This window comes from Seriola dumerili, unplaced genomic scaffold (genome assembly GCF_002260705.1).
Source record: "Seriola dumerili isolate Sdu_G_001 unplaced genomic scaffold, Sdu_1.0 BDQW01000068.1, whole genome shotgun sequence".
NCBI lineage: Eukaryota > Metazoa > Chordata > Actinopteri > Carangiformes > Carangidae > Seriola > Seriola dumerili.
The window spans coordinates 1500277-1523631 of NW_019174323.1; the positions used below are offsets into that span (position 1 = coordinate 1500277).

General features: G+C 38.4%; 2 protein-coding genes and 1 long non-coding RNA gene across 3 annotated transcripts in view; all 3 read left to right on the forward strand.

The window, feature by feature from the left end:
* The first annotated feature begins 2078 nt into the window (after positions 1 to 2078).
* LOC111220398 lies at positions 2079 to 3012 on the forward strand. Its single transcript, XR_002665058.1, has 3 exons — positions 2079 to 2126; positions 2424 to 2595; positions 2841 to 3012. It is a non-coding gene; the product is annotated as an uncharacterized LOC111220398 (long non-coding RNA).
* A 4867-nt stretch (positions 3013 to 7879) lies between these two features.
* Positions 7880 to 12011, forward strand: LOC111219803 (C-C chemokine receptor type 7-like). Its single transcript, XM_022742596.1, has 2 exons — positions 7880 to 7936; positions 10670 to 12011. Exons 1-2 carry the CDS (start codon positions 7912 to 7914, stop codon positions 11863 to 11865), a joined length of 1221 nt encoding a protein of 406 aa, XP_022598317.1. The 5' UTR covers positions 7880 to 7911; the 3' UTR covers positions 11866 to 12011.
* Positions 12012 to 16738: 4727 nt separating this feature from the next.
* Positions 16739 to 23355, forward strand: part of LOC111219802 (formin-like protein 1) — a 32960-nt gene continuing 26343 nt past the window's right edge. The window contains exon 1 of the mRNA XM_022742595.1: positions 16739 to 17166. Coding sequence (XP_022598316.1) covers positions 16972 to 17166 — 195 coding nt within the window. The 5' untranslated portion in view covers positions 16739 to 16971. The remainder of the gene's footprint in view (positions 17167 to 23355) is intronic.

Genomic DNA, 23355 nt, shown 5'->3' on the forward strand with positions numbered 1-23355 from the left:
TTGTTTTGCATCTTTAATTCACAATGTTCAATATGTGCACTTTGTAATTAAAAGTATATCAGCATTTTAACATTTCTATTTCATAAAACTATTAAAAACACATCAGTGAGCCACACTGTTGCACTGAGTGACATGTTCCTTCATCTGAACATTCACTAGCACTTTTTTTTAATATCTGCAGTAGGAACCAATGAGCTTTGAGAGCCACAGACATATTGTGAGACTGACTAGCACACTGGATTTTGATCCTTTCATTTGATTTGCTGACTCCAGGCTTATCCTTCATTTATTTTAACCAAAAAAAAACAGGGGTTGATGGGGGGAAAAAACCCCCAAAACAAAGTCGACACTCTGTGTAGTAAATTAATGGAAGTTCTGGTATGTCCTCACTCTATATAAACACACGATTTTACAGTGATATATCTCCTAGTGTGTGTGTGTGTGTGTGTGTGTGTGTGTGTGTGGTTTCCTGCTCCTCTTCAGATAGCCAGTGAAAACACTTTTAAGGGATTTCCTCCTTCATTTGGTGCCAGTAATGGACACATTGCTGGAGTCAGGAAGTTGGTGCAGCATGACAGAGTCAAACCCTCTAAAACACACAAACAGAATCTGTCACACAAAGCTCTACAACAATACAGTCACAAACTACCCTCTGAAACAGTCAACACACTTCCTGTATTTTTATGAAAAATTTCATACTGATTCATGCAAATTCAGGGCAAAAAAATATGACAAATTGTATGCATGAATGTATGTATGTATTTACTTCATACAGACAACAACAACTTCCTGTGTGTTGTTTTTTTTTAATGGCCAGGATCGCAGGCGTTTGTAATGGCTTGTGTAGCCACCTTAGCCTGTGCAGACAGGAAGCCGTGCTCATTCAGGGGTTCGTTGCGTGTTGAAAGACATTCAGGGACATTGCTCGAATTCAGAATGGCCACTCGAGGATGTGTATCCTCCAAATAACATCATAACCATACCCCATATCATAGTGTGTCAATAGAAGATATAGTAAATTGTCTATCCATTTTTTTCTTTCTTTTTTTTTTTGTAGGAGCTATAAAAATATATATATATATATATATTTTGTATTTTATGACAGTGCACAACATTGTGTAAAAAAAAAAAAAAAAATCAGGACAGACACATTTCTTCGTGTGAATAAATTAAAATTGAATTATTATTGCTGATATTCACATTGATGTATTTTATTAGGCATCTTCAAATGTGTTGGATGTGTCACAGCTAGAGTCAGATTTCTTTATGATTTACCATCTTATAAAAACACACAAAGACTGCAGGCGAGATGATCAAAATGACTTAAAACAGACATCACGCTAACTATAACATACCCACACATCAAATAAACCACTACAGTTTGCTCCACTAAAAATACACGTGACATACTGAGAGAGAACCCCTCCTTAAACAGATCTTAGGCTTTTGAAACTGCAGTAAAAAGGGAAATACTTTTTGACTGATCATGATTTGCATATTATCACAGCATTATTCTGTACACAGTAACAAATTCCTGTAACTTTACAGGGAAATTTCAACAGTGCAATCCTGTTATCTTTAAATGCAGTATATTACTATAAATTTTTTCTCCTGAAACACTTTTAAAACAGCATTTTACAGTATTATTGCTTGGAGGAAAGAAAACAGTAATTTACAGTATTTTTTGCAATGCATTTTGGGAAAAAGGGAGACACGTTTGACTGGACAATGCAGTTTGACTTTTTTCACCCATCTTCATCCTTCAAATGAATAGGTGAGTGCCTTTTTTCCCTGCTTGTTAGCATAGGCAAAATACATCACATTTCGAATCAAGTTGTATTGATTATCTAGTAGAATGCCATTAAACAAGACAAGTTATTTTACTTGTAATGTTAGTCTTTAAGCTACTTTAATCAACACAAACAAACTGTGTACTTTGTCAGCTAACGTTAGCTACTTCAATGTACAGCTGTACAGTTGCTAAGTGGTAAAAAAAAATCCTTCTGTTGTGATCTGAAAACGTTAGTAACACTGTAATGGTAACTTTCTATCACCCGTTTCACTGGCAGTTTCATGGTGTGACAGAGAGAGAGCTGGACTCTGATCCTGATCCTCCAAACTACAGGGTGAGTTTCATCTTACTTTATTTTGTGTTAGCATCTGCTAAGTGCTCGTCTCCAAAGGACGCTGCTGATTTTATTTATATAACGTTACTTTACTGTCGGGACTGAATTGACTGGGAGCTTGTTTGCTAATGTTAGCAAGCTAGCTAAACTGTCATCATACGTTACTTCCACTATTAATACACTGAACAGAGCAGAAATAATGTGGCTATTCAACGCGGTTTAGTTCTATATCATAACACCTTATAATGTGTATAGGAAAAAGAACAGGACTCCCAAGACTTCTTTGTCAAATTTCAGGTGAAACACCAGGAAGGTGTATTTACCACTTCATGATCAGCACTGAGGGCCATGACCTTTTTGTGAGGGCACCAAACCAGCTGACCTCGCTCGCTGCAGTCTTTTCTACCCACTACAACTTCAATCTTCAGTCCCAAGATGACCCTGCATGCACACTGGAATTCATTCAAAGGTGAGATGCTTACATCCTTCAACTGGTACTGTAGCTTTGATCATGTTGACCTTGTGTTTGTTGAGTTTTGTCTCACATGTTACATACAAGCTGCCTAAAACATCTGATTACTGGAGCATGTTAAGGAAGCTTTTCTGACACTAATCAAGGTGAAACTATTACTTCCAAATATACTATTACTTAATCTGCACCATGAAAGTACACGTTTCTATTTCTCCACCTGAATACACACTCTTGTTTTTCAGGCCATTCATGGGGAAAAATCAGGTCAAAGTCTGGGGAAGGTCACCCAGAAAAAGATGGCATCAGTCAACCCTTGTGTCTCCAGTCTACTAAAGAAATTAAGGACTTTGAGTGAGACTCTACATAAGTCAGTTCACACACTCACTCACACACACTGTTAGTGTCTTAGCCACGCTCTTTTTTTTTTTTTTTTTTCCAGTTCACTTGGCCACTCATTCACTCCTTGAACTGCTCCCTCATACAATCCTTATAAATATACATATACAGTACGACAGCTTATGTTAGAGAACCACTTGATTATTTTTGATAATATTTCTTGTGTTTATTTGCGTTCAGTGTTTAATGTTCATTCAGACTACAACACTTGTACGAGATCTTTTTTAAATGACTGAAATTTTGGTTTATTTGCACGTTGTGTTTTCACAAGTTTAATAAAGAGAGATGTGGTTTGAAAAGACACTTTGAGTATTTTAGTATTATTTGTCTTAAAATTTGAAGTTGCAATTTCAAAGACCACGTTTATTCAATGTGTTAGAATATAGTTTTATAGCAAGACTGCCAAGGAATAATTTATCAACTCATAAAGTTTAGGGGGAAAAAAATGTAGTTCTTTTTGTTGGCAGTTATACTGCAGCATGTTTGATATATGTACTACAGTTTATGGTAAAAATCTGCAAATATAGCTCTTGTGAAAAAAGTGTAAATAAACAGTAATAAACTGCCAATCCTTCATCAGTATTTTACTGTAAATGTAGAAAATAACAAGTTTTTGCTGTATTTACAAAAACTGTAGCAAACTGTAAATACCAGCAACAGCATGGTACTTTTAATTTTACAGTAAAATAATGGCAACCCTTTTTCCAGTTGTTTACTGTTTTTTAACGGCGAAAACATTTTACAGTGTAGGTACAAACAGACTTCCTCAAAGTACTTCTCCAAACTAAGATCACAGTCACCAACTCAGCAGTGTCAGGGTTTCTGTGTGAAGCTACAGTATAAATATAGAGCACTACAACAGTTTTGAGTTGGCAATGAATAATTAGTGATAGATACAGCTGCATGCATTGTTGGGGCCTTTTTTTTTCTACAGATCTGTGGATAGTGTAGAGCAGTATATCCAATAATTCATCCATGCAACAATGGTATTTTAATTCTGTGTAATGAAAAACACCATCTTGTTTGAGTATCATTTGTTTAAGTTTATTGCAGGGAGAGAGAGAGATCCACGGCTGGATGAGCTAGACTGATTTTAAACAAGAGAGAGAGAGGCACACTGCGCTGTCAGGTCATGAGCTCATCTTGTTAGAAATGGTCTGTGCTTTCAAGGCAGTACACACAACCACCCACTTCTTCAACTGGCCCACAAGAGATGTACCCACAATGCTGTGCCTGGGTTACTACATACTGACTTACTAAAGTGGCCCAACGCCACGATTACTTTTTATTTTTTATTCTATTTTTTAAGTTTTAAGTAAAAGGTTATTAACATTTGAAGAAATGTTTGTTTGCTGCAGGAGTTCCCATTGGTCTGTGAAAGTTTGTGAATTTGAAAAAAAATAAAAAATTAATGTGTTGAAAGTTTTTGAAAATAGGTATAAATAGACATGAGTCATTGGAAAGTGCTTGAATTCATATATTTTGATCAAAAATAGAAATGTAACTTTTTCTGCCGTCTACATGTGTGCAAAACACCACAAGCCTCTCTCTCTTTTTGTCAATGTCTGTGAGCTTCTTCCCTTTAGTCTTGTCACAGTATTTAACTTGGATCCAAATCTCAAACTGTGACATGATGGGTCCTTGAATTTGAAGAAACTAGGTTCTCGAATTTAATTGGTTTTCAAGAACCCTGAGTTTTATTTACTTGTTTTCAATTTGAAAATCAAGAAAATATGTGATTTGTAGTTGTAGCACACAACTTGTGAGATGTGTTGTTGTTAAACTGGTTTTAATTTGCCCTGCAGTGGTTAGAATAAGTAAATCAGCAGCTAGTCATTTGTTGTCACCCACAGTACAATGATCTGAAACACATTTCATTTTCACACCATCTGCCCAAACCCAGATAGGGTGTCTCCTCTCTTCACACCTTCAGCTCATCTTGTTTCAGAATCACACAGTCAAATATTAAGACGCTTAAACTTGCTGCATATTTACTTTTTAATGAAGAATGCAAACTTAATGCTGATTGTGCACTAAATAAGATAAGATATCCTGAAGGAAAACTGCTCCTGGAAAAAAATTTAATTGCAGAAATAAAACAAACAATAATTTAATTTATAGCTGTATTGTTTTACCTACATCATGTAGCTGTAAAAATCGGCCTCTCACAATAACAGTGCTTGAAAAGAGTCCCCTTGACTATTAAGCTCTGTAAATTTCCATCACCTGATTTGAACCGTGCCTCATAACCTATACTGTTTATTTTTTTCTAGTTTACTGATTAAAAATTATTTTTCACCTTTTTGAAAATACCTTCAATGGGCCTTGCACTTACTGTTTTTATTTAAATGAAGGCTTCACTTGTGTATATTGCTGCACAGTACAGTGGTAAATCAAAAACAAGCAAAATGATAGTTACATAATAATAATTATTATGATATAATAACAGATTAAAATGTTACTCTTTCATAAATACTATATATGTATATATAATATATTGGTATTGAAATTAATTATTAAATCATAATTGTTAATAATAATAACAATAATAATTGTTGCCCCAATTTATAGGGAAGTTTGTTTGTGCAGCACATTTCATACAGAAAAACAGAACAGAAGGTGCTTCACGTAATCACTAATGTAACTAATGGTCTTAATGATTTACTGACATCTGTATATGCAGACCCTATTATGATTCAGAAATAATTAAGTGTTTTAGCTATTTGTAAAGCATTAATTAATCATTTGACCTTTAAAAACCCTTTTTATAAACCATGTTGTTACGAGCATGTATAAATATTTTCAAAATCATCTTTAAGCAAAGGTTTGAATAAAATAAATTTCAAATTATTGTTTGATTGCAAGTCATAAAAGGTCATTGCACACCTTTCAAGGTGTTTGTAAAAAAAAAACTGGGGGAAATCCATTGGTTTTTCTGAAGTCATTGTTTTCTTTTCAAAAACAAAAGACCTCAAAGTAATAAAAAAAAAAAAAAAAAAAAAAAAAAAAAAAATCTGATTAAGAGGTGAATTGCCTTACAAAAAAAGTAACCAATGAATATTCAACCTAAACGTTCACAGGTTGAATTGTCAGTCACTAGTTTCACATCAATTTGCTATAACCACATATACAAACAAGTGGGGACGGTAGAAATTACAAAACCACAGTGTGGATCAAGGATTGTCAACATCTCAGCCCAGCTTTCAATGTACCAACAGTTCGACACTGAAAACAATTCAGTGCAACACGTACAGTACATGGTCTGAAGCAAAGACTGTGGTTTGATGCTTGTTGTCGTTAACGTCTCTGCAGTGATCAGACGTGCTTGCAGTATGAATTGGTGCACAGGGGTTAATCAGGCAAATTCAAACCAACTAGACAGATGCATTTATTTTCAACCCAGTTGAAAAAAATATCATACCCCCTCAACCCACTGTGACCAGTTTTATTTTTATTACACTTTTTGAGGAATTAACGATTATTTAGTTGAAAAAATTTGAAAATCTCAAGAATCTGAACTGATTTGACTTTTCGGCTTTGCTCGAGTTTCAGTCATGCAAATAAAAGCAACATTGAGTTGTGCTCAAGTTTTTATCAAATATGCTACTTTTAACTGGTTGATAAAGGTGTCCCACACAAATCTATATTGAGGCCCCTGTGATTTTTTTTTTTTATAGCTGAGATTGCAATGTTTTTATGTAGATGATGCATTCCTCTATTGTTTATTTAATTTTCATACAGACAGTTAAATAGCATGAACCACTGCCATAAGCAACAGCATTTATAACTCAACTTAATTTGCAATGCCCGTCTATAGAGCAACCTTTCACAATACACAAGAAAATACAAACGGAATGCAATAAAATAACCATAAAATGAAAATCAGCTCTATCCAGTACTTTTCCAGGCTACAGTCTACTTTTGACAACCTCCCATGTCTTCTATTAAATTAGGAATTATTTAAGAAAAAATTTATTAATTTCACATAGAGCTGCAATGTCGAATAAAAGCAATTTCAGTATATCTCCATGGACTGTGGGAAATTATAATATTTTCTAGACAAAACAATTAACTGATTAATCAGTAAGAGATTGATCAATAATGAAAATAATGGTTAGTTGCAGCCCTAATTTCTCAAGCATGGGGCCTAAGAGATAGTCACGTTGAACACCTCTATCCAAAACTAAAAATTGGATTCTTATAGTAAAACAGAGCTTCTTTTTTAATAACAGAAAACCATAATAGAATTCACTATACTATTTACACTGTATTATAGAGATCTTGTATAGATTTTAGGTTATGCATGCTCTCCTCTGGGAAGGTCAGCTTGATGAGTTCAGCCCTTATGTGGCTTGCTTGTTCCACAAAACCTCAAAAGAAGTCAAGGAAAGGTTGTAAACTTTAGTACTTAGCTTTAGTACCAGTTACAGCCAGAATTTGTTCCCCAGTTAAACCTACGGCTTGAGTTTGAGCACGTTCTGTGTATTTCATTGAATTAAATCTGCACTCATCATAGATTTGTAAATAGAGGCACAGGCAGATTAAAAATGTCAAAAACTGACTCAATAAAGATTATACACTGTTGCTCATGATGATGATGATGTTGATGATGGTAGATAATCTGTTGACTAGTAACAAAAACATTTTGCAGATAAGGCAAATAAACCTTTTCTTGATCGGTTTTAAGACAAAAGGCAGAATCAGTAATCTACAAAGTGGTTGTCAGTCTCACTTGGAGATATCGCGCCATCCCACCAACACAGTTTCATTCTCACTTCTGTCAGTGACTCCTGCTGGATTACAAAAACAACAAACACAAGGGTATATCAAGGTCAGCAGGTTTAGGCGGCAGGGCTTCTTTTTAAGAGTGCCTGCTTCACAAACCTCTACAACAGAGACAGAAGGAGGACTTGGGACATGCGTAACACTCCAGACAGCACAGGTAAGGTCATTTAAGAAAGGGACAGTTGCGAAATTTAAATAAATATTTCATTTTTCTGGACTGGTAGATAAAGCATTATAGAAGATGTGCAGCAAAAGACATAACTAGAAAAGTGAGATTTTTTTAAAACGAATTTAAGGATCTTTCCTACATTTTATCACCATGACCAAGCTTAAAAGTAACAATTCTGCATTAATGTGCACATTCAAGTATGTAATTAATTATGAAACCATCACAAATAGATCATTACTTACTGATTTAAACTATGAAAGTCTTTGTCATGATAGGTCAGTCCAAGAATCAAAACTATGGTGGTGGTTGTGGTCGATCACAAATCAGAGACAACATATGAGTCATTCATGTGATTTGCGTTACATTTATACAAGAAGCCTTTCACTCTAAGCTTGTTGATATCAAATGCAGTGTTTTCCAATTCTACTGTTAAAGTATGGTATGTACAGAGGGGATATCGATTGTCACGTAATCATTATAGAGCATCATATTACACCATTTAAATGAGGGGAGAGATTTGAGGTATCACTGAAACTGAGAGATTCAAATCTGAATATCATGAGGGGCGTCCAGTAATGCAACATGGAGAGAAATTATATGTGAAACTTCGTGCTAGTGATAAAAGCACAAATATTAGGTTTGGTTTAACAGCCGGGAGAGTGAAAGTAAAGTGTGTCTATAGTCAATTACAGAAATAACAGTGGAATGATCAATAGTTTAATGACTATTAAAAGACACTGAAATTTTATACAGAAAACCTAATTGAATTTAAAAAAAAAAAAAAAAAAAAAAAAAATTTTAAATCGTCAGTTTGAATTTCAGGCATATCTGCGTCTATATTAGAAAGAGCCTGATGAGTCAGAGCCTGAGCAGGAGTAGAACCACTGGCATATTAGAATAAGAAAATAGGGAATTCTGTTATTTACATATAGTATAAATAATAGTGTAATGAGAATAAACCGTAGTGGCACTCCTTTATCGATCTTAACAGAGGTAGAGTTACAGAACGCATTGAACCATCATCATCTAAGCTAATAAAATGCAGTTTGCCGCAGGACATTTTATGATCAAATGCAAAATGCCAGAGGTCAATAAAGAGAGTTGCTGTATTATTTATTTTGGAGATGGTATCAACAATATTTTACACAAACTGCAGCTGCAACACGGAGCTTACGGAAATTACTGTCACTGAAATAAATACGAGTCATTTTGAACTGAAATTCTAGGAGTTTTTGTTATATTATTTAACTTTAGGGAAATTGTGTAAAGTCACAGAGCATAACCTGTATTTAACGCAAGCTGGAAAACATGTTTTCCATTTTGGCTGAGACCACATTTAACAGCAAACAAAATGACTTCTCTGTTCTTAACTTCACTGACAGATATAAATAATTTACAATCACATGTAGACTCACACCTCGCTGTTTGTCAAGAACACCTTTTTCCACATGTTTTACAGCTTCTTAGAAAGAGTTAGGTTTGTCAGGAAATACACTTAATTTGAAATCAGACTAAAATCACCCAGCACTGCTCTATTCCTCTTACCTTTTAAGGGAAGCTCCTTAATGGCTGCCTCCACCATTTAAGTTAAGTAGAAAGAGCAGAATTTAACATTGTGTGTAGCCTCAGCAGCAACAGAGTCACAGAGAGGAAATGATAAAAAGATGTAGATGTAGAAGTAGCTTATAAAGGCTGTTAGCACGCGACACTAATTGATCTGTAGACCTTTGAGCTGCCCACGGTTTCCCCTATCCAACGACCTGATGCCAGTGTCACGCAACCTGGTGCACTGTGACTAAAATATTGCTGCGGCTTACTCATACTGGGGTATCTTTTTGCAGGTCTCTTACTTTCAACCTGATTGTAGAGGAGCTCAGTATTTCCTTAAATCGCTGTGTGAAGGACAGTATATATGCTGAAAATCTACCCCAGGCTCTATGTTCATAGGAAAACTAGATATTTTTGAGCAATAGTTTGTCCTCATGTAAATCTCACCATGACATTTAGCAGAAGCCCAGAATGACTCATGATTAACACTCAGTGCTAGCCACAGTGATAGACTACTGTCTACTTCCATAAACTTATAAATTGTTATTAGACAATAATTGGATCACATTCTGATTGAAATGAATCGTCAGATATGCAAAAATAATCATATTTCCATTATTTTGACATTGCAATTTGAGCCACAATTTTAGTCAGAATGGGGAATTTTTGCATTTCATTTTTACTGAAAAAAATATAAAGATGATGATGATGAAATGATGTAGGCCAGGACATCTCTGTAGCACCACTATGTATTTATAATACATTTATAATGGTACGTTGTCACACGTTTTACCTTTTTATCAAGAAGATTGCAGGTCCTGTATAATATAAATAATAATATTTTAAATTAATTGTGCAGCCCTATCATTAAAAAATATGCTGATGAAAGATTTCCTTCCTGTTTATATTAGTCATTGAGAGATCCCTCCCTAACGCACTTTCAATGTAAGTGATGATCCAGTTTCCAATCAGTTTATCTGCAGTAAATTTTTTAGCATACACTAATGTTCAATGCAATACTTCTTAAATGTAGGTACCTCTTTAAAATAATAAAGAGAAAAGTTGATGACATTGACTTGAAGTTGCAGAGATGGGTAGACATTTTAATCAAGGGAGTTTTTTTTTTTTATTGCAAGATAAATTATTTACTAGTCTTCATTGTTTCCCCACCAGCAATGGCAGGCAACATCAGTGACTACAATCTCTGCTGTGATTACGATTCAGACCATGACTGTTTGAACAACTTGCTCTTGAACATCAGCAACAGCTCAGATCCCAGTTGTAGTGACCTGTCGTCTTATTGGTGTGAGGCTGGTGAGCATGAGTTCACCATCAAAATGTTCCAGACTTGTGTTTTCTGCGTCATCTTCCTGCTGGGCGTGGTGGGAAACTGCCTGGTGATTGCCACCTTTGCCCTCTACCGCCGCCTCCGGCTTCGCTCCATGACTGATGTCTTCCTCTTCCACCTGGCACTGGCTGACCTCCTCCTGCTCCTCACGCTACCATTACAGGCCGTTGAAACTCACCTGGGTTGGATCTTCTCCGTTCCCCTCTGCAAGGCCACGCGTGCCTGCTACGCTATCAACACCTACAGTGGGCTGCTGCTGCTGGCCTGCATCAGTGTTGACCGCTACTTGGTGGTGGCGCGAGCCCAGGAGATGCTCAGGCTGCGCAGTCAGATTTTAAGAGGTGGGAAGGTAGCCGCTCTGGGTGTGTGGGTCGTTGCGGTGCTCCTCAGCCTGCCTGAAATCCTCTTCTCTGGGGTGTCGAATGTGTTCAGCGGTGATGGAATGATGCCTTACTGTGGCATGATTAAGAGTGGAACAGTCAAAGTGGCCACCAATGGAGCCATCATTGCTGTCTTCTGCCTGTCCTTCTTGATTATGGTGACATGCTACACTTTGATTGCTCAAGTGCTGTGGGAGGGGAACAGTCATCGACGAGGGAAGGTGTGGCACCGGCAGCGCACCTTGAAGCTGATGGTGGCCCTGGTGGTGGTGTTTCTTGTGTTCCAACTACCATACACTGTGGTGCTGTCGCGTAAAATGGCAGAGCAGTTCTGCAGTCTTCTGTTGGAGTACATCACCTGCACATTGGCGTACACCCGCTGTTGCCTCAACCCTATCCTGTACGCCCTGGTAGGTGTGCGCTTCCGTAATGACGTGCTGAGGATCATCCAGGATTCAGGCTGTCCATGTGGGCGCCGCATGGTGCCACCGACAGTGAGCACCACCTCCATCACCCCCTCCTCACCTGCTTTCACCGTGCTCTCAGTTTGCTCTCCAACATTCCCCAAACGCAGTTACTCCAGCAATGAGACAGCGGTGATCCCCACCAAGTTTCAGTTTCAAGCAACCAATAATATTTAATGAAATGGACAATAAACTTGCTGTACACTTTGCATTGTTTATATACACATTGTGTACAGTTACTATACAGATGCAGTGAACCTACAAATGCACTGCAAACATATGCATATAATTATTAGGACTGGAAATCATCGGAAAATTTTCATTACCAGTGTCAATACAATACATCCAGAATATTAGGAAGTTACTCATAGGACTGCCTACTTGACTAAATATTATATGTGTATATATGTGTATATATAGGCATGCAGACTTGCTTTTTCCCATTGATTATCTTCAAAATGCCTTTTGTATGTTATTTCTTTATATTATTCATTTATTCAGCAAGGGCTACTAACTGTACCTTTATTGTAATGGCTAAATGATTCCAGGGCCTTTTTGACCATTTCTTTCTTTCTCTTATATTATATTAATTACTTCAAAATCAGATACTGAGATGACAGTTACTGCTGCTTAGCTAAGCTAGGCTACTTACCTTATAGCAGGAGTAGTTATTCATCCATATCATGACTGGACTTAGCCACTGCTTTGTGACATGAAAACCTAAATAGGACTAATGATTATATTCATTATCAGTTTATCTGCTGATTGTTTTCCTGAGTAATATATCAATTGTTTTCCAATTCCTGTTTCATGTTCAATTGTCAAAAAGTCAGATTCCGGTCATGATTTGTGACAAGTTTTGAATGAATATGTTGTTACTGCATTTTGATGTTGTAAGGCAGTATTGCTCTGATGTTATGCCTCTTGTCAAAATATGGATGAAATACTGTTGAACCATAGAATAAACTGAGATGTTATAATATAAATCAGGAAATATCATATCGAACTAACTTGATACTAACTTTCAGTATTTTTAGCTTTAAATGCTTGTTGTTGTTGACACATGTTGGTTGTTACTCAAAGTCTTGAGGATTGCTGTGTAACACTAGTCATTTACAGTGCTACTGTGGTCAAGAGCAGTCACATGTGGTCACATTGTATTTGTTCAGTCCAGAGTGGCATGACAGAAAGCGGATGGTCAAGAATCAGCTTTTGATGCATTGCTACAGAATTTGCTGTTTGTTATTTAATAGTTAATTCTCCAGATATTAAATATAGATTTTTTTGTTTTGATGTATATTTTTCTCATCCCTCTATAAATAAACTTTGCTGTATATCAGTAATTCAGTAATAAGACTCATGTTTCCATGCACTACATAGAAAGCTCTATGACATTATTGACTTACATTCATTTCCTGTAGACTTCCTCCAACCTTAAAATATGTCTGCACTTAAACATTTTATGATTTACGTTACAAGGACTTTATTTTGTCCCCACAATGTGACTGTGAAAACATATGTAGGTGCCAACAGCATGAGTAATACCTGGACCAACCACACACACACACACACACACACACACACACACACACACACACACACACAGATATTATCTATGTAATTATCAAAGCTTCCATATGCTACATGTTGAACACAGGAACTGCAAACCAGCAGCATGAGCATGTGATGATCAGTTAGATCTCTGTTGTTGGTAAATGTCAGATTATACTGTATCTGTAATAGGAATGCTGTACAGAAATCAGCTTGTAAGGTTGTTAGACTCTTGAGGCTATAATGTGCGAGTCTCACATCTTTCAGTATTTACTGCTGAGGCATCTCTCTCCAGCAGACATGTAGAGTCAGTCTGTGCTGTGGCCTCCACTCATTAAGCCTTGGATCTTTTTTTTAAGACTGATTGTTGCACATTGTAAACACTACATTAACAAATGCTGGAGATAGTAGGATTCTTATTTATTTGCTGTTTTTAGGGTTGCAACTTTTAATGTCCTTTATTTTTGCTGTTAATCACTCAGTCTATGAAAGTTCAGAATGTGGTGAAAGAAAATGCTTGTTGTTAATTTCCTACAGCTCAAAATAATGTGCTCATTTGTCTTGTGTTGTTGGACCAACATCCAAAACCCAAAGGCGTTCAGTTTACTGTCATGTGTGACTGAAAAAAGCATCAAAACCTGACATTTGTGAAGCTGGAAATGACAATTTTCTTTTTGGTATTTTGGTTAAAAAATGACTAAGATTGAGAAGAATATTAATATTAGCGTTCACTTCACCACAATCGACTAATTGATTAATTGACTAATCATTACAGCTCTACTATTTTTATTTGAATAAATATTCTAATTCCTTCTGACATTTTGTCTTGTTAAGAGATGAACCAAGAAGAAAAAACAACAATGACATTACATCACATTACATTACATTACATATGAAAATAACTAAAGGATTTTGTAAAGTCCACTTTATTTCTACATTTCATCTCTAGTTTTTAAATGAAAACAGAAGCCCAACATTTAGAGATTCAGTTACAAAATGACAAGCTGTGGCAAAGGAAAAAGTGCAGAGGGTTTTCCAGCTGTAATGCAGTATTTTGACCACTAGATGTCATCCTAATACAGAGGCCCTGTTTACTAGTCTGTCCTTAAAAACATGACTGCTCCTTGTAGTTGACCATCTCCAACTTTGCTCAGGGTTTATGATCATTGACGTGCTGTTCATTCTGAGAAGCTGCACAGCACAGTTGTAAAGAGTGGTTGTCTTAGTGACCACAGTCTTTCTGTTTTGTGATGTTTTTGTTTTTGGCTCCATTCTCTTTAAACTCTACCTGCAGGATTTTATGCATTGCACTGCTGCCACATGATTGTCTGATTGGGTAACTGTTAGAAACCTCACAGCACAGGTGTCATCACATTTCACTAAACTCTAACTTACTGTCAACCCGGTGAACAAAGTTCCTCCACTGAATGTGTCACACTTCATTACCTGGCGGGCGCCTTATGGCCCGTGTGCTGCTGACCAGACACACAGGTATCAGTGTGATGCTCATTATTTATTAACAGTTGCTTCCACCTTCCAGCAACACCCCAGTCATTCTGCAGCCAACAACACAGTCCTTTGGCCTTCTCTGAGTAAACAGTTACGTCATCGCTGCTACACAACTTATGACTGATTACATTTGTGATCCTCTTTAGCGGCCACATTACAACTGTGGTTTGTTAGGACGCAGGCTCTTATGAGGGTGTGTGTTGACGCAACATGAGTATGAATGAGGCTTTGATCTTAGAGGGGGTGTGGTGCTGTGAGCTGCCAACGTTTGGCTGTTGCCTCTGGAAACACCTGCTGTGGCTTTCGTTTAGGCTTTGTAACTCCAGGTTGATGCTTTTCATAATGTATTCAAATGAAAACTCATCTCCTACAACAATAACACTGATGGGCCTTTTTCGCAGCAGACATTTTGGCTTGTAGGAAAGGGCCTTATTTGGATCTGTGCCAAATTGTACAAACTCATAGATAGAAACTCAACACCATTGATACGTCTGATCCAAACATCAACAACATCCCTCCACCATGATTGGTGCAAATTGGTTCTGTAGTTTTTGTGTAATCCTGCTGACAAACTAACAAACAATGAATTAAGATAATTTGTGATGTGCTCACATTTTACTCAGGTCTCATGAGACTGAGGATGTAACAGTACATGTTGTTCAGTCTGTATGCTGCTACCACACAAGCACAGATGTTATTCAGGTGGTTTACAACTCCATCCTCTTACGAACATCAATACACAAATGTGTGATGACAGGCAGAGCCTTGTTAATGAAATGACCGAATATTTCTTTCATTGTCAACAAATTCCAGACCAAAACCAACAATATGTCAATCAATCAATCAATCAATCAATCAATCAATCAATCAATCAATCAATCAATCAATCAATCAATCAATCAATCAATCAATCAATCAATCAATCTTTATTTGTATAGCACTTCAACTTCAAAGTGCTTCACAGCTGACTGATAAGCTAAAAGAAAAGGACAAATCAAGTAGAAAGCTGAGAATGAGATACAATTAAATACTACATTACAAAAGCTATAATAACATTAGCAAAAAAAAACCAGTTGATTGGCAGAAAATTAATTGTATATAATTGTATTATAAAATCAATTTGTCAAGTCATTTTCAAGCAAAAGTCCTCCAAATGTTGAAGCTCTAATGCTTTTATTGGTATTACATTATAATCAATAAGTTTGTGACTGTTGTTTGAGCAAAACAAATTTCATTCTTCAGCATTTTCAGGTCTTTTACAGACAAATCAACTAATCAGTTAATTGAAAAAATAAACTTCAGATTAATTGAAATAATCCTTAGTTGATGTTTTCTGGTGTTTTCATGGGATTGTTGACAATAAGAAAAATCACCAGACTTAACTTTCAGTGTTCCTGAATTAGCATCTGAACACAGGGCTCAGTTTGCCTACTTTTCCCCAACACCTCTCTCTGTCATGAAGTGCAGCCTGTACACGGAGGCACTAGGACCCAGAGACTCAGCTCTCCCTGTGCTCTCTACTGTTAGAAGTAATGCCACTGCTGCCTTCTGTCTCTCTCTGTCCCTGTGTCGGATAGACAGAGTGGCTGCCTGCTGGATCTCTGCCTTCCTCTCTTTTTTTCCTCTGGATATGGAGATAAAAGGTCCTCCCAGCATCCCACAGCAGATGGAGGACTTCCATAGATTAAATTCAAGACCAACTGTGTCTCTTTACCTGAGAGCTGTGCAGCTTTGGGAGTAGTTTCACCTGCAGCGTTTTCACCTCACCTGTGCAGACGGAAACACAGAAGTGATACCTTTCCCTGTCAATCCTCTTGCCTTTAATTTTTCTTCTATTGCAGCCTCGTCCTGTGCAGCAGCTACAGGCTCTGAACTCTATCTCCTCCCTCTTTTCTCTTGCACTTGTTCAGCTGTCACTCTGTCTGTCACTCTCAGGATATCCCCTTCCCTCTTTCTAGGGTTTCATAATGCATCAGGATCTGTGCGAGGTCTGACTCTCATTCAGAGGCAGGGGTGGATTTCATCCCGCTGCTTTCTCCTCGTTTGAGACTATGGACGAGTAATGGGTGCCACTTCGGCGTGGGGTCATGGAAATAATGAAAGGTCACTGTCCAGAGCCTTTAACTGAACTCTGAATAAGTAGAAACAGCCTTATTTTTGAGTTATAGATGGTCTAACAGTAGTTATACTGAGGCTGATTTTCCAGGAGCAAGGTTTTTGTGTATGTGTGTGTTTTTCGGATCTATCGGATACAAAATCATGGGGAACGCAGCAGGAAGCATGGAGGTCCCCCACGCGAAGGAGGGCAAGGTGGTGTCGGCCCCTCCAGGCTCCACGGGCCCCCAGAAACAAGCCGCGGGGCCAAAACTCCCGTTGCCACCTGAAGACGAGCTGGAGGAGCGCTTCAGTGCGGTGCTGGTGAGTTGTGACGTGACGCAGCAGTCAGTGTAAGGGCTCGTGTCAACTTTGACACAGAAGAAAAAGAGCACAAGGCAAACAACACAAAGAAACAAAAGAATGTAGAATATGTTGGAAATGTGCGAGTCCTCAGGACGAGCTTATTGCTGTGCCAGGTACACAATGCCACTGTGGAAAGATACATAAGAGGTCCTTTATGCCGGGGCTTACTGCAGCATTAGGCTCACTGAATGGTCGGCTGGAGGAGGAATGATACTGGGGGAGTCAGATCTGTTTACATTTTAATAAGAGGTGCAACTCAATTTTTACTTTTTCATCAGCACAGCTTCAAATCAGCTTCAAAATACAGTACCTAGTTTGTAAAGAATCATTCTTATAGTTCATTACTTTACTTGTTAGAGAAGATCAACTGATAAATGGAGTTGTACAGCAGCTGTCCAAAAGTATCTGGACACCCCTGAAGAGACAGTTTGGTTGTACTTTGCTTTGTGCAGGCGCCTTATTTCCAAAGAAGAGAACTCTTAATCCTGCAGCATACGATGATTTTTCAAAACTTTGCCACAGCAGTCTGGACAAGACCCTCAATGTCCCTGTGCAACAGGTCAAGGCCTGTATTCACAAAGCATTTTATCTTACCACTAAGAGTACTCCTAAGTCGCACTAAAAGTTTCTATCTAAAGGTTTTCTCCTAAGTCCTTTTCACAAAGCTGCTGAGACCAGCTTTTACAAAGGAAAAGTGAAAATTCCTGAGCTATGAGTGCGACTGCGTTGCTATGGATGACGTCAATTCTCATGTACAGGACCCACAGTGATTGGTTGATGAAAGACCGGTGTGTGCTGGTTAAAAAACATGTGCAACATCCCACAGTGATCATAAAAAAACAACAATGAGAAATAAACAAATACAAATTAAATAATAGCGGATTAGGTGCTGTTTACAAAAGTAGTGCATTCTCCAAAATGCATCTATATGATGAGATTTGTGTCGACCCGGGAGAATTTAATTTTACTATAAAAACTTACATTCAATTCACTCAATGGGGAAAAAAAGATTGGGTTGTTTTGGTTGGTGGGAGATGTTATTTAATCCTTTTAAAGCTCCACAATGATCATTATTCCATCGTGATTGAGTATCTTTTAAGTCATTCAGCATCTAAGCATTTAAGGTTTCTAGAACATCACGATGTTGAAAGACAGCAGCTTTAAGATTCTTTGTGATTTGGTGTTAGTGAGTTAGGAGTCCTCTCCGCAACTTCTAACTTCTCCCAGACTTAGGTGCTACTTTTAGCGCTATGTGGCTTTGTGAATTACTCTTAGCCAAAAAAAAATGAGGAGTCCTAAAGTTAGGACCATTATTATATATATTAAGAGTTTTTCCTAAATCTGCAAGTTAAGAGCAACTTTTAGCCTTAAGATGCTTTGTGAATATGGGCCCAGGTCTTTAATGGTTTTCCCAATAGGGTGTTGAAGAACTGACTTCAAGCCCATCCAAAACCTTTGGAATGACAAAATCAGTTGTCCAACAAAAGGTTCTTCAAAACGAGTGTTTTCTTGGTTTGTCAGCGTCTTCCAAAACTATTTTTCTCTTGATACACGTTATAAATGTTTTTTTTTGTTTTTTGCTGCTGTGACGCTTCAATTTCCTTGCCTGGGATCAATACAATGACCCTTACAGATCTTATTCATGGTCGTTTGCTGTTCTGTCTCCACGGTGACTGAGCCTGGTTTAAGCTTATGCACAAAATCTACTCGGTTAAGGTTAAAGAACGACTGGTCGTGGCTTAAAGAAAACACAGTTCACTGCGGGTAGGAAACAGGACACAAAAGATGCTCTCCTGTGTCCAAGTCATTCCGTTTATTGTTGACCCACCCATCCATCCCGACCTCCTCATTATGAGGATTTGCAATGCTGATAACAGTGTCACACTACTTCAGCTTTTCTGCACCTCACTGAAGCTGATGTGGCAGAATGAATGGGAGCAAACCCCTGCAGCCAGGTTCAGAAACCAGAGGAGTGGAGGCTGTTTTAGGAGGAAGTTAATACATACCAGTGGTTTTGAAATTGGGTGTTCAGCAATCAAATATTTTGAGGTGTCCACATACTTTTGGCCATGTAGTGTAACAGGAGACACTGAGCAGCATTTTCTTCAACTGGGATGCTCAACAGCAGGTTTATTTTAAATCCCTGTTGCGGGTTTTTGTTTATCAAGGTGCAGCTTCAGGTTTCTGCATTTAAAAGTATTTTAATGTATCATGCTGGATTAAAAAAATGTTTTTTAATGCCTGGCCTCTTCCGCAACTCGTGTCGAAGCCATAATGAGAAAGTCATTAAGATGTCCAGAATTCCTTGAGCGTAACCTAATTTTCTCTGTATCACTTCCTTCACTGAGCTGCTGGTTGTCTCCTGTTGACAACAACACGAGCAGTAACGAGCTGAACTTGTGCCACCGTGATGACAGCCGCAGATGAAAAAACAAAAAAAGAAACAAGGAAGAGACAGACTTGAGTCTTGCTATGTTGCTATGTTCGATATGTGGCCAGACGGCTGACGGCTCTAACTGCATTCCTTTTGTCATTCTTGTCTCGTCTTATCATCTCAGTGATTTGATAGCATGAAGCTTTTTATCAACGAGTATACTTACAGGAACAGCCTCCTCAGTCAGTTAAAACCATGATAAATGGGATTCGCCTGCACTGAGGCAGCTCAATCGATGTGTGTGAGCAATAAACACTCCTTCTTAGGGCAGGACCACAACTCTAATTACCTCTGCTTAGGAGCTGATGTGGGTTTTTTTTTTCCCCTTCAGTGAAAATATCTCATTTTAGCTGGTTTCTGTATTTAGTGGTCAGACAGACCTGCAGAATCAGATGCACTGGTTTTAATGAAACCTGATTCCTGTGATTAGGTTCAAATCAATTTAACTTAAAGCTCCATATTTTCCTCCTCTCCTGTGTTTTATTTGAAGTGTTGATCCATAAGAAGATATATTTGTGGTTTTAAGAACCAAAAACCATCACAATGTAGTTCCACATCTCCTCTCTCAGGCTTCTCTCTGGAGCTCTAGTAACAACAGGTCGGTGAGCCAATCAGAACAGAGGATTATTTTTGTTCATCCGTCCGTCCCATTCTCTAGGAAACGATATCTCCATAACACCTTGACAGAACTTCTTTAAATTTGGCACAAATTCAAGGCTGACTCACAGATGAACTGATTTTATTTTGGTGGCTAAAGGTCAAAGGTCACAGTGACCTCACAAAACAGGTTTTTTGCCTTGTGAACGCAATATCTTGAGAACTCCTCAAGCGAATCCCTTCACATTTGGTTAAAACATTCACTTGGACTCAAGGACGAACTAATTAGATTTTGGTAGTCAAAGGTCAAGATCAGTGTGACCTCACAAAGCACATTTTTAGCCATTACTCAAGACTTCACTCGGCAAATATGACAAAATCTCACACAAAGAGTTAATATTTCACGAGGAGGTCATTCTAATTTAATTGTTACATATGTCGTCTCTTCCCATCAGTTAAAATTTCTGCTGTATCTTCTGATCTAGTCCAGATCATTCAGACTGCAGTCACCTGCTCTATGGAGGGAGGTGTTGTATATGATGTTTTTACTGACTGGTGAAAATCCAGGTTGTAGGTAGTGAGTAGTAAATTCAGTCTGTGTTGCAGTGGAAGGAAGTGTGTGTGTGTGTGTGTGTGTGTGTGTGTGTGTGTGTGTGTGTGTCTCGTGGGATCGCGGGATCACGTGATGACCATTGCTAATGTGGTCAAATGTTAATGTGCCAGGAGCTTCGTCTCAAGCCAACTGCTCCTGGTTTTTTCAACTCGAGCTTGCACGTAGCTGCAGTAGTGTCTGTGTGTGTGTGTGCGTGTGTGTGTAGGTACACACCAGGCGTCACTCTGCAGCAGTTTAACTGTACACTGCATCAAATCATTTCTCCTCCCCTTCCTGTGCTGTTAACACCCAGAGTATTTGCTACATCACCATTATATCCCCCCAAATATAGATCACCCCACCCCCAACGAGCCGAGCCCCCTCCTCTCCCACATCTTCTGCTGAGTGTGCACAGCAGATCTCCCGTGCTAAGCGGAGAAGATACTCCGTCTGCATACAAACCAGGCGGCTGCAGGCTGCCTCTTCCTCTTCTTCTCTGTGTGTGAAGAGGTAGAAGTGAGGGATGCTGCAAACTGTCACTGGTCTCATCCTGCAGAGGCTCGGGGGGGACAAAGTGTCACACTTCCCTCTGAGCTTCATTTGCATGTGAACGTGCAGGATTTGAGCCTCTGGGGTTTTTCTGTGAGCAGCTTTTATTGATGCTTTCTCTATATTATGATTTCTTGTGCCTGACACCACTGCAGCATTTATTTTTTTTTAACTGAAAGAATCGGCATCAAAGCAACAGAAATCTGCTCTCTGATAATGTGAGTGCTCACAGGCTTCAGTCACATCCAAATTTACGTGGAGCACTTTTCCCCCTCAGTGTTTTACATAACACTTTGCATATTTCCCAACAGGGAATGCAGCAGTGGGTGGAATTGTAAATGTACATCTGTGTTTACAGACAGAGACAGAAAGAGGAAGGAACCGGGGGAGAACATTTACTCACTCGTTAGTAAGTTTTGACACTTTTTAATAGGCTAATAAGACGAGATATTTTATTTTTTCCTTTGCCTCGTCCCAGAAAACTGAATATTAGAGGCAATAGATGGAGAAGTAGTAAGACATTTACATACATGGACATGATTTAGAAGAATTACATCACTTCCCCTTGTAATATACTCTATGACCAAAAGTATGTGGACACCTTTATCCTGCCCAGTGGACTGCCCACACAGATCCTTAACTTCAACCGCATTCAACACCTTTGGCATGATGGGAAACAAGCTGGAGATTGACAGATGGATCAGTGCGGCGTCAGCAGTAATCCGGACATTGTACCAGACCGTTGTGGTGAAGACGGAGCTGAGCCGGAAATCGAGCTCAGTGTAGAATCACTGCTCCTTCACGTCGAAAGAAGCCAGTTGAGGTGATTTAGATTCCTCCTGGGCGCATTCAACTGGAAGTAGACCCCAGGGCGGACCCAGAACTCACTCGATGGATTACATATCTCACCTGGCCTGGGAACGTCTGGATGGATGGATGGATGTAGAAGAAGTGACTTGCCCACACAGAGCCCTGACTTCAACCCCATTCAAAACCTTTTGCATGATGGGAAACGATCCTCAGTGCGGTGGTGTAGCGACCACAGACAGAACACGTGACACACACTGGCCTGAAATGACTTTTCTTCATACTCAGTCATCACAAAATCAAACTGTAAAATGATGAATGAATTTTTTTATGAGCATCACAAAGAACCAGAGATTTGATCCATAATGTCCAGATGAAACTGTGAAACCCAAAAAGGTGTAACATTGATTTTTATACCAGTCATGTGTTTGAGGAGCAAACAGGGCAACTCTACTGTTGAGCAACCTTCATGTGAATGAATGGGTTGCTGTATCCAGGTGTCTACATACTTTTGTCTACATAGCTTATTTGCAATGCATGTGTTCAGTGTCGGGCTAAATGTTTTATCTTCCCAAAACCTAAAGATCTTCAGTTTAATGACAAAGAAAAGCAGGAAATCAGCATTTTTTCGAGGCTGAAACCAGAAAATATTTGGAAAATTTTTGCTTGAAATTGACTGAACCGATTAATCGATTATCGAAATAGTGGCCAATTAATTTTCTGTCGATTGACTAATTGATTATTGCAGCTGTAGTTAAATGTGATGCAGTGGACTCAGATTATATGCAGAACAGTCTTGTATATAACAGGACAGACAGAGGGAGGAGAAGCCAGATTTTTGCAGTAATTATTCAGTCACTGCTGCAAACACAGGCTGTCTCTGTGAGCAGGATAATTCCATTGATCCGTCCTTTTGGGATAGTCAGCACATTTAGGAATTCAGGGACGCATCAGTATGCATCATTCAGAGACACAAAAAATGTCCCATTTCCTCGTCTTCCTCTGCTGCTGCCAGTTTGAGCCTCATACTCTTCTTACAGCAGGTTAGAGATGCGTCATATTTATATTTTATGCTAAAATTTACCTTGTGTGCGATTAATGTCCAGTCACTTAGCATAGACTCAGCAAAGTGGGAGTAAAGGTCACTGATTTTCTTTTTATAATGCCA

Excerpts from the sequence above, each read along its gene's own strand:
- LOC111219803 (XM_022742596.1), top strand. The coding sequence starts at position 7,912 with ATGCGTAACACTCCAGACAGCACAG. Across the intron at positions 7,937-10,669 it reads TAACACTCCAGACAGCACAG|CAATGGCAGGCAACATCAGT; the intron begins GTAAGGTCATTT and ends TTTCCCCACCAG.